Source organism: Dreissena polymorpha, chromosome 10 (assembly GCF_020536995.1).
Source record: "Dreissena polymorpha isolate Duluth1 chromosome 10, UMN_Dpol_1.0, whole genome shotgun sequence".
NCBI classification, from domain to species: domain Eukaryota; kingdom Metazoa; phylum Mollusca; class Bivalvia; order Myida; family Dreissenidae; genus Dreissena; species Dreissena polymorpha.
The window spans coordinates 7,540,247-7,560,075 of NC_068364.1; the positions used below are offsets into that span (position 1 = coordinate 7,540,247).

Below are 19,829 nucleotides of genomic sequence, written 5' to 3' on the forward strand. Positions count from 1 at the left end.
GTAATCAACCATATATTCCAGTAATTATGCCACTATATAAAAGAATGTAAATAAAAGAAACTGCAAATATTTGACAATTCAAAGTACTAATTAATATGCAAATGAGACAGCAAGATGATGTCAACCTTGATCGATGTTTATTAACATTACACACAAAAAATATTTATTGAAAACAAGAGATGTGTTTGTAAGAAACACAATGCCCCCTACTGCGCCGCTTTGATTTTGTTTTTTTTACCTTTGACCTTGAAGGATGACCTTGACCTTTCACCTCTCAAAATGTGCAGGTCCATGAGATACACATGCCAAATATCGAGTTGCTATGTGAAGGGACATAGAAGTTATGAGCATTTTTCGAAACCTAAACGCAAAGTGTGACGGAAAGACAGACAGACAGACAGACAGACGGACAGTCCGATCACTATATGCCATCCTTCAGGGGCATAAAAATCAAAACAAGAAGTGTTACTTCTCATGAGATTAAAGATAACAGAAATCAAATTCTGTCATCTTATCTATTAACACATGCAGACTGCAAACTACAGTCTACATGAACGGTTTGGTTCAAAACGGTGAAATGTAAACACTAAACAAAAACAGATAATATGCAATCATATGGATTCTAAATAACGACAACAAGCGGAATTCAACGTGTTTTTGGTCAAGGACATGGTAATTTTGGAAATGGGCAGAGCAAATAAGTGTTATTGGTCAGAGGTATAAAAACACTTAATACTATTGGAGCACTTACTGCAATTTTATTGTGCACTTGTTTCGCAAACATTTGTTATACGGCTTCTTAATGACACAAAATACAAAGCAATAATGACTATATTAACATGTCTGCCACAACCACACCCTCACCTGAACGGAACATGGTCCTGCATGTACACGGACGTGTCACTGCTGACGACACTTTCTCGGTCCGAGTCCCGACTCATTCTAAGAGCGGAGCTAGAACCATGGTGTGAGTGGACTTGGGGGTGATACACACCTGAAAATGAAGATAACTGATATCTACATTGTTTTATAGTGTATGAAAGATCCAGAGATACATATACAATACATCCTCCCTATTTTAAGTCTTTTGGATATATTAAACAATTCTTTCAAATAAACTAGTTAGAAATAACTATGATCTCTTTTGTACTTTAATTTTAACGAAGAATTTAGTCACATTGCACAATAAGCATATAATTATTATGACCTGAACGTATATATAAAGTTTTAAAATGCCATGGAAAGGATTGGTTATATCAATGAAGTCTAAAATAACAATTATGTATTTTCAAACTCAACAAATATTAAGAACTCTAAGAAAACTATAAAAGACAAAGCACTTTAATGATCCAAACTTTGAAACAGCTAAAACAGAGAAGTTTTACACCAAATGTTTTCTGATTATTGAAGATAATTTATAATTTATGAAATGTGAAAATTTTACAGAGTAAATATATTGAGGATATCTATCTGCCCATGAAAACAAACACCATATGTTGTATACCTAATAAAAGTTCCATTCTTTCATACCTGCATTTGATGAGCCCATCGATCGCACAGACTGAGTTTCCGAGATGTGGTCAACTACAAAATCTGAGAGTTCGTCTGATGCTTCATCGCTCATCATATCATGTCGAAGAACACGTAACTTCTTTTGGCGTTCCTTCAACTTAAGATACTTCCTAAATGCGGCTGTTTCAAATGAGCGTTGAGATGTGACAGTTCTGCTGGATGGACATGAACTGACTTTGGATGATGAGGATCCTGCCTTCTGCTGAGAAAAATATGAATTAACAAGAGAAGAGATGTGTTTGTCAGAAACACAATGCCCTCTATTGCGCCGCTTTGAAATTAAATTTCAATATATCATTTGGCAGGTTTAGAAGTTATCTCCCTTTCAAAGTTTATTACTTCCCTTGGATTGTATTTTTTTACTTTTGACCTTAAGAATGACCTTGACCTTTCACCACTCAAAATGTGCTGCTTCATGAGATACACATGCATGCCAAATATCAAGTTGCTCACTTCAATATTCAACAAGAGATGTGTTTGTCAGAAACACAATGCCCCCTAATGCGCCGCTTGAATTAATTTTTTTGACCTTTGACCTTGAAGGATGACCTTGACCTTTCACCACTCAAAATGTGCAGCTCTATTAGATACACATGCATGCCAAATATCAAGTTGCTTTGTTCATATTGCAAAAGTTATGAAGAAGGTTAAAGTTTTGGTTAAAGTTTTCAAATATTATTTTTTTGACCTTTGACCTTGAAGGATGACCATGACCTTTCACCACTCAAAATGTGCAGCTCCATGAGATACACATGCATGCCAAATATCAAGTTGCTACGTTCAATATTGCAAAAGTTATGAAGTAGGTTAAAGTTTTGGTTAAAGTTTTGGGACACACGGACACATACAATGTCAGACAGGCCCAAAACAATATACCCCGATCTTTCGATCCGGGTGCATAACAAGTTATGACCAAACTTTAACGAGGGTTAAAGTTTTGGTAAAGTTTAGGGACATACATACTATGACAGACAGACAGGCCATTCGATCTTTCGATCTTCTATCTTTCGATCCGGGGGGCATACAAATAATCATATGAGCCCCGGGTGGGAAAACTGGTCTTAATGCATGAGTGTACAGTGTCGTCCCAAATTAGCCTGTGCAGACTGCACATGCAAATCAGGGATGACACTTTCTGCCTTAAATGAATTTTCTCTAATAAGAGACTACATCTTAACAAGCAGACTGCACAGGCTAATATAAGAGGATACTTTAAGCACATGTATTATGTTCAAATCTCCCAGAACGAAGCTCATATAATGTTTTCACTATCCAAATAGTTGAGACATTCTGTTTTGTCACTGTGACACTATTGCAATTGGCAAAAAAAGATCAATTTTGAAACTTGATGTTTTCAGGCACAGTAGAAGAAACAATTAAATTGTGATATATTATCTGCAAACTTCAGCTATCATGATGTGGTCGCTTACCTTTAAAGATTGGCCATTCTGTGATGGGACAGGGTTACCGTTTGAACTAGATGAGTCTGAAATGTTGGAGAATACACACATTGGTAATTAACACAAACCAAAAATTGTATTATTTTGTTATTCCATTTTTATATAAATAGTAATATAAAATATACACAGTGGAAAACCCTCTGGACCTGATGCTCAAGGGACAATGTAAACATTCTGGTTCAGAGGACTATCTGATTCATAAAAGAAATCAAATATTGGTATACAGCAGGTTTTCAGTCTTTTGTGTAAAAACACAATATTCAACAATATTGAAATGTGGAGTTGTTTATTAATACAATAATTATTGTTTTATCAATATTAAAAAAATATCATGATGAACAATCAAATGACTTTGTGATCACTTCAATTTTGTTTCCAAGAGACAATTCTACATGCAGTTCGGATGTTTTTAACCTTACTGATATAATTGCTGAAATAAAAATGTGAATGCAAATACTTTCAAAATCCGTATTAAACCGGCCATAAAAAGATAAATTAGAGATTTGTTCATCAGAAACACAATGCCCCCTTCTGCCACATTTTGAATTTTTTTATCATTTGGCAGGTACAAATAATTATCTCCCTTTAAAGCTTATTACTTCCCTTGGATTTGTTATTTTGACCTTTGACCTTGAAGGATGACCTTTACCTTGACCTTTCACCACTCAAAATGTGCAGCTCCATGAGATACACATGCATGCCAAATATCAAGTTGCTATCTTCAATATTGCAAAAGTTATGGCAAATGTTAAAGTTTTCAGACAGATGGACAGACAGTGCAAATGTTATATGCCACCCTACCGGGGGCATAAAAATGTGCAATGGAACATCATTTGCCTAATTTGTCTTAGTCCTCTCTGCACAATACCAACATTAGTTAAGAAGTATACATTTGTTTTTCAGTAAATATGAACAGTTTTAGCACTACTAATGGTTGGTATACAAGACAAGCATTAATTGTCTCTAAAATTGACATATGATTTTTACAGTTTGTTAATTGAGTAAGCACTTTTATCAATTGGTCGTCTCTTTATTAATCCTTAATTCATAAGTTTTAGAAATTGAGTCTGATTTGCAATTAATAAAGCCCTCAACGGTCAAATGGGGGAACGATTATGCTTGACATTACCCAATTATAATCTTAAGAATGACCGGTATCCAGAACGGAGGGGATATTCCAATTTAGAAGAAATATTTTATGTATGTGTAATGGCATATTAATTGGACCCAACAAATTGTCTGGTTCAGACAGGATAATTAAATTGTCTGGTTCAGACAGGATAATCAAATTGTCCAGTTCAGGAAGGATTATCAAATTGTCTAGTTCAGGTGGGATTATCAAATTTTCCAGTTCAGACAGGATTATCAAATTGTCCAGTTCAGACAGGATTATCAAATTGTCAAGTTCATATAGTATTATAAAATTGTCCAGTTCAGACAGGATTATCAAATTGTCCAGTTCATACAGGATTATAAAATTGTCCAGTTCAGACAGGATTATCAAATTGTCCAGTTCAGACAGGATTATCACATTGTCCAGTTCAGAAGGGATTCCAGTTCGTAGATACCAGTTCAGAGGGTTTCCACTGTATAAAAATAAATATATATTTTTCCAGAAACAAAACTTTTTATCAGAACTTACCAGAGTCTCTCCCCTGCACAGTCTGCCTTGACCTTGACAGTGACCGTGACCTTGACCTGTGCTGGTCAGGAGACGACTTCCTCCTTAACCGGTCACGTGACCTCTTGTGAGGTCGCTCTCGGGGTCGTGGCAGGCCAATGACCACTCCTTCCTGCTGGAATATGGAAATAATAAACTTTTTAGCTAGTCATTCTTTGGCCATTTTATTTATAAAAAACAAACAACAGTTCAGGTTAGGTTCACACAAAATATGCATAAAATAACTAATACAATTTGTCAGATATTTCAATTGTTGGTGTGTATGTGTTTTTCAATACAAATCTTTCAAGGGAAGTTAAATATTTATTTATGTTGAACACATTCATTTAAGCTCAATCGCATCAAAAGGCCGAGGTTTATTGATAAACTTTTGAGACTGATCCCTTTGTAGAACCAGTACTTAGCAACATGGAAGAAAATCTGAAGACTACCTCCAGAACAGGTATTAAACCTGGGACCTCGGGGGACACCATATTCAATACATACTGCAAAATCAATTATTATATATGTGACATTAATTTTTGCTGATTTGGCGGATATACAGTCATGTACCGATCAAAAAATTTAAGAATCAGATGAAAAATTATTCCAAATGTTTTAAGTTTGTGAGACCAAATTACCATATGCAAAAATGACATTAAAGCAAAACTTCAACCACAAATACATGCTGTGTTTGTTTCACAATCCAGATATTTCACATAGGGGGTACAAAAAACTGTGCATAAATTACTCATTAAAAATAGTGAAGCAATACCATCAACTTCGATTAGGTAGTAAGGATAACTTCTTTTAAGTAGAAAGGATAAGCCCTATTTGTTAACACCTGTCATCCCCATAATGTGTATTATAATTTTCAGAAATGTTGTGTTTGAATCAGCCAGCATTTGCCGTATGGACAATATATGCAGATGACAAGATGACGATGAGTTACCAACATTTTAGAGAGAAATGAGGTATTTTTAACATTGATTACCAAAAATTTATCGCATCTTCTCTAATTGGCGCTGATTAAAGTAAGATTTTTTGTCGTCAGTTTGGCAATGATTGTTATTCAATAAGACTAATTTGAAATTGGTTTTGTTGCTTCAAACACTCCGCCATGATAATCCAGACTGGCTTAATAACACTTTAAAACAATCAACAAATTTAATGGCATGTTTGAAACAGGGCCATCACTATCACTTCATAACAGTTGACCACCTCCTGTAAGTGACTCCCTCACCCCTCCATGTTTTATCGCGGACCTGTTTTACAAACATATTGGCACATGATCAAACAAATTGCTTATTTTTGTTTTGCAAAAATAAAAAATTTATATATGAATGCGTCCATGTTATTGTCAGGTTTTATTTTAACCATAAAAATACATGCCAACAAATCATTTTGCTGCAACGGCCACCTTTAATGTTATGTTTTCATATAGCATCCATTTTGAATCAATGCTTGAGAAAATAACATTTTACTAATGATTTTTTAACATATTTTTCCAATAAAGAATCTTCAAACCACCTATTGAAAGTGTAAGTCCCTACCTCCACGTGTGGTCCAAGGATGGTATTGTACAGGTCAGTCACAGTACGGGAGAAACTCCTACGCAGGCCCCTCTGCATTCGCTCATTCTGAATGGCACATGCCTGGGGGATAAAAACATGGGAATAATGATCATCATTGTTATCACCACAAAAAAAAAATGTAATCAAAATCAACAAAAAAATAAGCAGCAGCATCAACAACATTAAAATTATCATAAATATTTTCAACAGCATCATAAGTTTCATCATCATCAGCAGCAGCAGCAACAATAGCAGCTGCATAAGCAGCAGCAGAGCAGTATGAATGTTATAAATAATCATTATTACCACTGACATCTTCATTCTTTGAGTACATTTATTGTTTCTGAAAAGTGGTCTACAACAAAGTGGCTTCTGCCGAATTATAAAACGCATGCCAGTAAAAGAAACCCCAACAATGTCCATTAATCATTGAACAAATAATGCCCAAGATAGACATCAAGGTAGAAAACAAATACATTGAAGTATCAACTCCAGAGCTTCCGAAAAGAGTCTGATTTTTGTCTGCAAACCTTGCTGTTTTAAACAAGAGATTTGTTAAAAAGGTGACACAAATACCTTCAAACCACTTGAAAGCAGTTGTGCCATTGGCTTTAAGTTCAAGGGCACATGGCCCAGGAAAGGTCTCTCATTGTGCCTTAAAAATGTGTCCAGCGCATCTACAGATAATGGTTATAACATACCCCAAATTTCTATTCAATCACTCGAGAAATGTAGAAGTAGTTTGAAGTGTGTAACACATCTACAATTCATGGTAATGAAATATTTCAAATTAAAAAATAAACTTGAGAAATGTTGAAGAAGTTTGATCCACATACTCATAACATTTTATGTGGACAGACCACCAAACCAACCAACGTACAATCCAACCAATTGACCAACTAAATGACCAACTGACCGACGAACATGTGACTCCGATATACCCCTTATAAATCGTGCAATTTCATGGTTATAAACATCATGTGAAAAATGCAGCTACATACATCGGCAACCTGTCTAAGTGTTGATCGCTGCGAAGGATCTCTGTTCACCATTCCTCGCAATACTGCCTCGAGGCTTTCCGCTATCCTCACAGGCTACAAAACACCATGCACAAATTGTGAATTTGATAAATGATGATTTCTCTTGTTTAATATCCAAACACATTATTTTTGCGTTTTTATTGCAAGGAACCATAACACATTTTCAAAACAAATGAGGGCAATTTTTATTAAGTAAAAAATATTTCTGTAATTTTTCTTTCTAAATAAAATATTCCATCCTGACAGTTCAAACAAACACTCTAAACTGAAGCTCCTTTCTGAATTACATTAATATTTTATAGAAAGAATTCATTTGCCAAACAGGCTCAATTAACTCTTTTGAAGTGAACCATTTTATATTCTCCCCCATACTGTGAAGAAAGTTCCAACAAATCTGTTCCATATTGAAAATATTAGCAGTACATTTTTGCTTTGAATAATTAATGAGATTCATCGTTATTATCCTGGAGTTAACTAAGAATATTATTATGAAAATAGTTATGATCAAAGGTACAATGGTTACATTACCATAGGAACAAGAGCACCGCATAACGGGTGCCAACACTCGGCTGCGGGTGCAGTTTTGAATAAATGAAAGCTTGTCAGAATTTTTTTTTAAAGAGGTCACAGTGACCTTGACCTTTGACCTAGTGACCCAAAAATGGGTGTGGCGTGTAGACCTCAACAAGGTGCATCTACATATGAAGTTTCAAAGTTGTAGGTGGAAGCACTTTGATTTTAGAGCCAATGTAAAGGTTTTATCATGGCGGACGACAAGCTGGCTATGACAATACCTCGGGTTTTCTCCAAAAACAGCCGAGCTAAAAATGGGGCAGCTTTACCAATTCAAAACCCCAAGTCATTTTTAAGATATGAACCATCATTTTTGCATAAACTTCAAATGAATAGCATTTAAGGGGTAAATGAGGCAAATTGGCATGAAAAAACAAGATGTGTTTGTGAAACACAATGTCCCCCTATATGACGTTTGACCTTGAAGGATGGCCTTGACTTTGACCCTTCACCACTCAAAATGTGCAGCTCCATGAGATACACATGCATTTCAAATATAAAATTGCTAGCTCCAATATTGCAGAAGTGACATTACATGAGCAATTTTGACCCATATATTTGACCTTGAAGGATGACCTTGACCTTTCACCACTCAAAATGTGCAGCTCCATGAGATACACATGCATGCCAAATATCAAGTTGCTATCTTCAATATTGCAAAAGTATTCATAAAATAAGCGATTTGGGCCACATATATTAGACCTCTGACATTGAAGGATGACCTTGACCTTTCACCACTCAAAATGTGCAGCTCCATGAGATACACATGCATGCCAAATATCAAGTTGCTATCTTCAATATTGCAAAAGTATTCATAAAATAAGCGATTTGGGCCACATATATTTGACCTCTGACCTTGAAGGATGACCTTGACCTTTCACCACTCAAAATGTGCAGCTCCATGAGATACACATGTGTCAATTATCAAGTTGCTATCTTCAATATTGCAAAGGTATTCATAAAATGAGCGATTTTGGCCACATATATTTGACCTCTTGACCTTGAAGGATGACCTTGACCTTTCACCACTCAAAATGTGCAGCTACATGAGATACACATGCATGCCAAATATCAAGTTGCTATATTCAATATAGCAAAAGTAATTGCAAAATGTTAAAGTTGGCGCAAACAGACCAACAGACCAACCAACCAACCAACAGACAGGGCAAAAACAATATGTCCCCCACTACTATAGTGGGGGACATAAAAACACTAAATAATACGAGACCTACTCACAGAAATTACAATAATGTGAGAAGTTTTAACTACAACATAATTCCCTTCATACTTGTCCCCGTTTAATGGAACAATGGAATGTAGTTGACCTTTACAGGCCCATGAGTAGATATTTTATCGGTCTACTTTACCAATCATTGTTTGCCATCCCCTCACCACTAGTTAACAGTGAACATATGTATTAAGCTTGATTGCATGGAAGTCTTTAAGCATATTGAGACACTCGAGCAACTTTGTTTCCTGGATAGAACCAGTACTTGATGTCTTCTTATAAAAACAGCAGTATCTAAAACAGTGCATCATAACACCCACAGCAACAGTTTGGTGCATATAAACAACACATGTCAAAATGTTAGCAATGTTGTGAACAACACGACAATTAGTACCAATGTAGGCAAGCAAGCTCAAATTTACACATGCACTCACCAAAGACTAAAACATATTCATTTGGGGCTTAATGCATGTGCTTGCAGTGTCCTCCCACATTAGCCTGTGCAGTCCGCACATTCTAACTAGAAATGGCACGGCAGAGGCTGACGCGTATCCCCACGCCATGAATAGTTGAGATTCACCGTATTATCATAAGAGAAGTTCAGTATCAATTAGAAGTGAATCGGTGTAGAAATGAAGAAATTATAGTAAAAGACAATTTTGGGTGGGTGTGGCCTATTATGGGCGGGGTGCCCCAGGGTTGGTAATGGGGCCATACATAGTTGAGACAGACCGTATTGTCATAAGAGAAGTTCAGTATCAATTTGAAGTAAATCGGTGTAGAAATGAAGAAATTATAGTAAAAGGCAATTTTGGGGGGGTGTGGCCTATGTGGGCGGGCGCCCCAGGGTTGGTAATGGCGCCATGCATAGTTGAGATTGACTGCATTGTCATAAAAGAGGTTCAGTATCAATTTGAAGTGAATCGGTGTAGATATGAAGAAATTATAGTAAACGGCAATTTTGGACAGGCGTGGCCTACGTGGGCGGGGAGCCCCAGGGTTGGTAATGGGGCCATGCATAGTTGAGATTAACTGTATTGTCATAAGAGAGGTTCAGTATCAATTTGAAGTGAATCGGTGTAGAAATGAAGAAATTATAGTAAAAGGCAATTTTGTGTGGGCGTTGCCTATGTGGGCGGGGCGCCCCAGGGTTGGTAATGGGACCATGCATAGCTGAGATTGACCGTATTGTCATAAGAGAGGTTCAGTATCAATTTGAAGTGAATCGGTGTAGAAATGAAGAAATTATAGTAAAAGGCAATTTTGGGTGGGCGTGGCCTATGTGGGCGGGGTGCCCTAGGGTTGGTAATGGGGCCATGCATACCTGAGATTGACTGTATTGTCATAAGAGAGGCTCAGTATCAATTACAAGTGAATCGGTGTAGAAATGAAGAAATTATAATAAAAGGCAATTTTGGGTGGGGGTGGCCTATGTGGCCGGGGCGCCCCAGGGTTGGTAATGGGGCCATGCATAGTTGAGATTGACTGTATTTCATAAGAGAGGCTCAGTATCAATTTGAAGTAAATCGGTGCAGAAATGAAGAAATTATAGAAAAAGGCAATTTTGGGTTGGCATGGCCTATGTGGGCTTGGCCAATGTGGGTGGGGTGCCCCAGGGTTGGTAATGGGGCCATGCATAGCTGAGATTGACCGTATTGTCATAAGAGAGGTTCAGTATCAATTTGAAGTGAATCGGTGTAGAAATGAAGAAATTATAGTAAAAGGCAATTTTGGGTGGGTGTGGCCTATGTGGGCGGGGTGCCCCAGGGTTGGTAATGGGGCCATGCATAGCTGAGATTGACCGTATTGTCATAAGAGAGGTTCAGTATCAATTTGAAGTAAATCGGTGCAGAAATGAAGAAGTTAATGTAAAATAACATAAAAAAATGAGTGAAAATCTCTGACCCGGCCCGCCCCAACCCCCATTACTTTTGACCCAGGGGTCAGATCAAAATTCTGTCACTGTCACCGTGGCACATATACTCATAGCTACCATGTGTGTAAGTTTCAAGGTTCTAGTGCTAATAGTGTAGGAGGAGCAGGTGGCCAGGACGGATAGACGCACATCACCACAATATCCCCACTTTTTCTCTGAAAAACGTGGCGATAATTAGGGACATCACTTTTCGGTTGTAAGTTGTTTTTTTTTGTTTATAAGAAGTCTCTTCTTAGCAAAATTCAAGTTTAGCTGGAAAGTGTCTTCCCTGATTAAAGTGATATTATGGGCATTAAACAGTTTATAGGTGGCTATCGCAACCATTGTTAATTTTTGGTGTTTTCACTTCATATACACTTATATTTGTTAATGCAGAATCAACATACCAGTGATTTTTTTTGCTTTAATTTGTTACAGCCTGTGCCATTTGAATTGGGAAAATTAGCGCGATAAACCGTGAAATTGGGAAAAATAGCACGATAAACCATGAAATTGAGAAAAATTAAGCATTATAAATAGGATTATAAGTAACAGAAGTGATACTGTAAATTTGAGCAAAAAAAATCACTGCATACTAAAACAATATCCCGGAAAGAGAAAAATAATGCATTTGAATATCAACCGTACTTTCGTTTGACAACTGATCATGCATGTACCATGTGAACCTAAATTTAGTTTTAGTGCAGATTCGTTCATCTGACACAAAGACACAGTTTTGTTTTACGGATCATTTCGGCTTAGGGGACTGGGTGAGTCACGTGAGATATTGAATATAAAATATATTTTATAAACAACTGGTAGCAAGATGAGTTGCAGATAATTGGTCAGTAACCACATTTTTACTAACTCTTTTGAACTGTTAATTCTTTTCAGCGCAATTCAACAGTGAAAAATGCCCATAATATAACTTTAAGACTGCACTATAAGCACTTGTATTAAACCCTGTTTTCCCGAAGCGCATCTCATTTTATTGCCTAATACCACAACTAAATAATGTACATGAATCTTACTTATTTCATATTTTAGGACCTTAGTTTAAGTTTTCCATAAACAAAATGTTTTTTACAAGTATTGGTTGTGTATAAATGATTTTACTTTAAGCATAGCAAGAATATTTACATGACAAGTACCAAACATATTATCTGTACACAGTGAATTACACAATGTGGATCACTTACAACAATCAATAGAAATAAACTCTTATCATAGAAAAGAATAAATGTGTGACTTGTCTATAGATAATGATATCTTATGAAGCACTATTTAAATTTAAAAAATTTAATATTTCATGAGTTCTCATATCAAATATCATATACATGTCACTCCATACAAGTAACAACAGTTAAATATGGTGTGCATTGATGAAATAATAAATAATATATAGAGTATTTACTGAGAGCAAGGTGCACAAGCATCGCTTCAACCAGGAAACCAACACTTATATCTACTTTTAGCTGTGCACATGATGACCAATGATGACACGGTAGATGATGACACCATCACATGTACCAGAAGCTAAGTACCAGAAGCTAACAGTGTGATGCTTAAAGTTAATCATTCATGTCAACCAAATGGCAAGTGTTATGGCTGAATTTGCATGTGGTACAAATAATACCTGGCAAATATAGATAAATTTGTCAACATTGTGTTATCTTATGTCAATGATTTCATTAAACTACAAGTGGAGATAAATGAGAAATTTTGGGCTTCCCAATAAAAAGCAAATGTCCTTGGTGGCATCTACAAAACTCTCTAAGAAGCAAATTGTTCCGCAGCCTGAGCATGCAAAAGCTACATTCTGGATTACTATCTTTAGATCCACAGAGGTGCAGGAAACAAAATGCTGAAGAATAATGACTTTGGGGTATGACATTGATTCCAATATAAACCAACAAGAATAATGACTTTGGGGTATGACATTGATTCAAATATAAACCAGCAAGTAATGACTTTGGGGTATGACATTGATTCAAATATAAACCAGCAAGACCCCCATATGAGTTGCCTTTATTGATTCTAAAAACGGGACCTAAAGTGACTGTTGATCTTGGCCCTCATGTAATTGTGATGATGAATAAAATGGCATCTCAAAATGCCAATGGTCTTTTTTGAGAAATTTGTTGTTGCAAACATCCCTGTGTTAAGGCCCGCAGCAAAAGTGTTATGAAATTAAATACTGATATAAAAATGTCACTTTTGAATCTTTGGAAACTGACCTTGACCCATCAGTGACTTGGCACTATTTTACTGTGGATTTTATGACTTGTTTACAAGAAATACAAGGAAACTTAAGATCGCTTTTTGAAAATATTTGTCTGTAAAGGTACATGTTTAACAAGTGCCAGTAACGGGAATTGACTTTGACTTCAATCTACATAGCAAAACAGTGTTCTGTGAAGAAAGAATGTAACTAATCACCACACAATAAATAATTGACTTCCTCTTACATTTACCTTTGATACAGTTCCCAAAGCATTACGCTGAAAGTAACATTAGCAGACAATACAAAGTTATATCACGTACATTACACAGGCTGAAAAATCACATACATAATAATAACATAAATATCACATACATTACACAAGTCATGCCGAAAAATCACATACATAAGTATAACATAAATATCACATACATTACACATGCTAAACTATTACATAACTCATTAAACATAAAATATTTGATCACATGCCATACACTGTTTCCCATGTAATATAACCATACGAATATTTTTATCTTACACATGTGTAATATTCTTTTTAAGCGTTTTCATTGGCTTATTTTCGTTCATTTGACCCATCGCATTTTGTTATTTTGCTTAAATGATGTAGCAACGTCAAATGACGTCATGAAATGTTAACAACATTCATGATTTATTATTATGTTTGCGTAAATATTTATTTAATTTTCTCATTTATAAGCATGTGATAAAAAGATCCGGCACTCTTCGTTCAAGAAATTTGTTAGTAAGCTCGCCAAAGGCTCGCTTACTATCAAAATTCCTGAACTTGTTTTATAAAATATGGTATGATATGACAACTCATGCCAGATCCTATATATATATATATGTTATACAAATATGGGCAATATATTTGGTTTAGTGAAATTTAAATCTTGAAAATGTCAATATTATCAATATTAAAATCAATAAGAAGAATACTGGTACCATATGGAGCATAATTAGGGTATTTCATATCTAACCAATAAGTTTGAATCATTATGTGTGAAAAAAACAACAAGTCTGATGCTCGTATGGGTAGCAGATTGCTCAAATAGGAACATGTGAACATGCCTTAAGCATAAAACATGATGTTCAACAAACATGACGAACAAAGAGCGTAACACGGGCAAGATCAAGAATCACACTACATAAAACTTGAGTAAAACGACAGTTAAGCTTCACAGTCATCATACTCAAAATTTCAAAATCAAGCATGTTTATTGATAATTCTGATTTGTATGGGCCTCATGCTTGTATATTAGAAGACGCTGATGAATGCAACAAAAATCTGTTTATTTTACTAAAATCTATTTGGTTGTAAGAAATACTGTTGTTTCATTTGTAAGTTTGTGTGTTTAAATGCATGGTTTCATTAAATCTGGCATGTTCCAATTTCTTTAAAAACATATCATATGGTAGAAAACAACCCCATTCCCAACATATTGATTAAAAATACGTATTCCTAAGGTAAAATGAAATTTGTAGAAATTAATATTTTATAGACCAAAATCTTGGCAGAACCACATCTCTATATTTTACAGCTCTGTTGAACCAGACTTCATGAAACTGATGCTTTTAGCAGACAACCAGGCACCTGAACAGGTGAGTCAGCACAGGTAATCAGAAAGCTAGACCTGTACCTATCCCAGCCTGCATGTCTGCCAGCCTCTCTCCTCATGTTAGACAGATATCATTAAAATTACCAGCTAACAATAATTATGTGTCTCACCAATCACTGCTTCAGTATAGCCAGAGTAATAATTGTGGTACCTCATATTTACCAACTTTAGTAGTAAAGGTCTGGCATAACACAAATCTCCTGTGGCAAAACCTATTTATTCAAGACAATGCAGGCCAACAGAAAGCTATATACCCCACTGTGATTCTTTTCACCTTCAAGTGGTGATCTTGACTATGATCATCTAAATTTGAGGCAAGTTTTATTACAATTCTTCAATGGATATCTGACATAATGTTGCTGGTATTATGTAAGATTTTAAATTAATGGAAATCAACAAAATCTGGGCAGGGTTTCCAAATTGTCCCATATTTGTATATTGCCATGATGATGGTATGCCCACGCGGGTGCCATGCTCGGCTGCGAAAGCTTGTCAGAATAATTTTTTTTTAGAGGTCACAGTGACCTTGACCTTTGACCTAGTGACCCAAAAATGGGCGTGGCGTGTAGAACTCATCAAGGTGCATCTACATATGAAGTTTCAAAGTTGTAGGTGGAAGCACTTTGACTTTAGAGCCTATGTTAAAGTTTTATATTAGAAGTCACAGTGACCTTGACCTTCGACGTAGTGACCCAAAAATGGGTGTGGCGTGTAGAACTCATCAAGGTGCATCTTTATATGAAGTTTCAAAGTTGTAGGTGAAAGCACTTTGATTTTAGAGCCAATGTTAAGGTTTTAGCACGACGCCTATGGCGGACGAGCTGGCTATGACAATACCTCAGATTTTCTCCGAAAACAGCCGAGCTAAAAACCATATGTTGGCAATACTCTGTTAAATCCTTACTGGTCTGGCCTGATTGGGCGCCCTTAAAACATGAAAGAACGCAAATATCAAAATTGCCCTATAGGTACATATATGTTCTGACAGCTTTCATACCCGCCAACACTCTAGAATGATATGACAGCTTTCATACCCGCCAACACTCTAGAATGATATGGCAGATTTCAGCCATCATGTGCAGAGTATGTCATTTAAATCAGAAGTGACACCTTTTCACAAGTAAAAGTGAAAATATTGAAATATGACTTTAGTTTTGTATGTATACATCAATGTCAGAAGCTTAAACTTGGGATAAAATATGAAGAACAAGAGCTGTCTCCATAGGATGACATATGTCCCCGATAAACGCTTTGATTTTTATGAGCATTTTCCGAAACCTAAATGCATTTTTCGAAACCTAAACACGGACCCTAAGTTCAAGGTCAAGGTCAAAGGGGTCAAAATTTGTGTGCGTATGGAAAGGCCTTGTTCATATACACATGCATACCAAATATGAATGTTGCATCTGAAGTGACATAGAAGTATGAGCATTTTTCGAAACCTAAACGCAAAGTGTGACGGACAGACGGACGGACATACGGACCTACAAAGTGACTCCTGGGGGTATAAAAATACAAATTTAGCTATGAAAGGTCCATTTTGCTGGGAAAAAAAATAAAGCCAGAGACAGCTAAGTTTAAGTTATCATAAATTATTTAATTAAACAAGTACATTAAACTGTTTGTTAAATACAGTGTTACTGGCCACAATTCACAATTTTGAATTAACGTCCCTTACTCCCAATCCCTCACCTGTGCCAGCACTTGACGTTGAACAATTAGAAGTCCACAACTTAGCTGCTGGGAAGCATATCCCGATAAGCTTAGTGGGAACCCTCATAATCATTAATTTAGTTATATTGTAGAAAACTAAACCCAAATAGATCACAGACACCCTTAATACTGTAATTCAAAATGCATTACATTTACCCTAAAATTACAATATGAACAGGTCATGTGCATTTTATATAGAAATATGGCTTCATGGACATATGCAATAATTGCACATGATACATGAAGAAAACTCTCAGGACCAGGGTTTCATTCTGCTAATATTACAAAAATGACCCATGACAGAGGTTTTTTATCTGCCTTCTGGGGCAATATGTTTAAACAAATATGTCCAAAACAAACAAAACTTCAAATAAAACCAGCATTTGAAGAGGTTTACAGGTATTTAAATATAATATAATAACCAGGGACATAAAACACTTTACATCACTTTATCTGCATTTGCACACAGCAGCTTAGCGGTTCATTACCTATAGCATGAACTGTTATCTTACACAATATACCACTATACATAAAATATATAAGTAACATAAATATATACCATACATGTATAATTATATACATGGACATATTTTGGATAAAAAAGGTACAAGGTTCTTCTTAAAAGGGGCATAGTAGCCTACTAGGAACTGATTCCTTCTCTGGACATTTTCTAATCAATTGCTTAATGTAATGAATATCTTAGTATCGCTCTTGCGATTCAGGTGTCAAAACATTGTCTTAAACATCCCATCGGTATACCAAATATCATGGCAATCTTTTTCCATTTTTAACTTTTAGAATATGCAGTACAGCATGTGATACATTTTTTCAACAAACATTGTCCCAGTGTTATTAAGACTGGATATCATGCAGGAAAATTCATGTCAAATCTAAACACAGTCCAGTATTAAGCCAAGCAAATAAATCAAAACGGCTGTAAACAACTCGGATTTACTCTACAAACACATTGTTTGCTTACAACAATAAAATATCAATCCCTGGATAAAAGAAATACATGATGGCATACCTAAGTAAAATGTCAACATTTTTTTAAGGAGATTAGCCATTCCCTTAATTTTCCTTCTTATGTAAACTGATTCCAGAAAAAGTAGTCTAATTCACCATGTTTAAAGTGAAGATATTTTTCTCTAGTATTCAATTCTGTAAGATTATTATGCTTCTGACAGATGTTACACAGTTTTATGCATTAAATTGCTGTGCTTTTCAACAGTAAATTAAACATTTTGTCACATTGCTATTTTCCATTAAATTGATTTTTTGATATATGTTTTAGGAGGTTGCAAATGTTTTGTTAAAGATTGCATTCTTGTCAAACATTTGTAATGAAGTTTCTAAATATCATAATTTTTAGTACATCATTATTTTGTTCTATAGCTTTTTTACAATAGATTGTACTTCTGTTACATATATTTCCTTTACATATTTTCATGTTATACTTAATGATTTGGACAAGATCAATTATTATCATAATCCCAAGCATGCTATACACATGTATTGTTATATACATGAATCATGCCATAATATTGTATTTATTCTATATCAGACAGAAACAAATGCACCTGTCAAACTTTAGTTTGTTCATGCATTCAATAAGGACTACATTCCCAAGATACTGTACAGCCTCTCTCAGGATCAACTTGGCATCATGCATATGCATAAAGTGTAGTCCCAGATTAGCCTGTGCAGACTGCAAAGGCTAATACGGGATGACACTTTACGAACATGCATTAAACTATGTTTTCCAAAGCAAGGCTTTTTTTTAAATACACAAAGGTCCATGTAACAGGGGCTTCCATTAGACAATATAACCAGTATTTCCAGCTTCACTTACCTCATCTGTTTTGAGCCCATATTCTGAGGAATATATCAATGACTTTCCAAGGGCAAACATGTACACCTGAAATATATCAAATTTATGTTCATCTTTAATACTGTAAATATAGCAGTGAAATTGAAAATAATTACTGTTCTACACTAAAATTGTAGATTCAGATTTCAATATACAAACAAGACATGTGTTCGTCAGGAACACAATGCCCCCTACTGCGCCGCTTTGAAATAAAATTTATCATTTGGCAGGTATAGAAATCATCTCCCTTTAAAGCTTATTACTTTCCTTGGATTTTGTCCAATCCAACCGGGATGAGTGGGGGGGGGGGGGGGTCTGTAGACAGTCAAAAATGACCAAGTCAGACATCACTGACAACCAAGGCCTGTGGTATATCAAAGAGATCATAGCCAGAGTTCATCATGTATCTATGGACATAAGTCCACAGGTATGTAATGAGCCCTACCATTCACAAATTAGTACAGGAAAGAAATGATAATTATATCATTAAAAAAAAAACTTTGACAAATCAATCATTTGAGTTATAAATAATTAAAATAAAAAATCTGTACAGTAACTGTGAAAAAAACTTAAATTCTTGGTAAGGAAATATATAATCTGAGATTTTTAATTATATAAATAATTGTATGAAAATAATTGTCTCTAACAAATCTCTATTTTTAGTAGCTAATAATTAAAAGCCGCTCAAAATGTGCAGCTCCATGAGATACACATGCATGCCAAATATCAAGTTGCTATGTTCAATTTTGAATAATTATCTCCCTTTAAAGCTTATTACTTCCCTTGGATTTGTATTTTTGACCTTATAGACTTTGAAGGATGACCTTGACCATTTACCACAATGTGTTTGTCAGAAACACAATGCCGCCTACTGCGCCGCTTTGATTTATTTAACAAAAATATAATTTGGCAGGTCAGATAATTATGTCCATTTTAAGCTTATTACTTCCCTTGGATTTGTTTTTTCGACCCCGTGACCTAGTTTTTGACCCGACATGACCCATATTCGAACTTGACCTAGATATTGTCTAGATACAACTTCTAACCAAGTTTGTAAAGATTGGATGAAAACTATTTTAATTAGGGAGCGGACACGAAAAGTGTGACAGACTGACAGACAGACAGACGGACAGTAAGAAAACTATATACCCCCTTTTCTTCGAAAGGGGGCATAAAAATCACTTACCTAAAGTCTGAATATTGCAACAGACAACTCAAAACTTTATATAAACCATATGATTGTCAGCAACGTGTTGAGGGCAATGTCAAGATGACATTCATTTTGTAATTTTGAGAAATGTCACCTTGGTGTTACCCTAACCTTCAAACTATCAGGTCTTACATGCGGGATAACTTCTTCCGATCA

At 35.5% G+C, this 19,829-nt stretch overlaps 1 protein-coding gene across 1 annotated transcript in view; it reads right to left on the reverse strand.

The window, feature by feature from the left end:
- The window catches only part of LOC127848261 (tyrosine-protein phosphatase non-receptor type 13-like), a 99,148-nt gene that overhangs the window by 67,579 nt on the left and 11,740 nt on the right, over positions 1–19,829 (reverse strand). Inside the window, 8 exon segments of the mRNA XM_052380618.1 lie at positions 865–994; positions 1,531–1,771; positions 3,003–3,058; positions 4,675–4,828; positions 6,246–6,347; positions 7,268–7,360; positions 13,497–13,523; positions 18,446–18,511. Of these exon segments, the coding sequence (XP_052236578.1) occupies positions 865–994; positions 1,531–1,771; positions 3,003–3,058; positions 4,675–4,828; positions 6,246–6,347; positions 7,268–7,360; positions 13,497–13,523; positions 18,446–18,511 (869 nt within the window).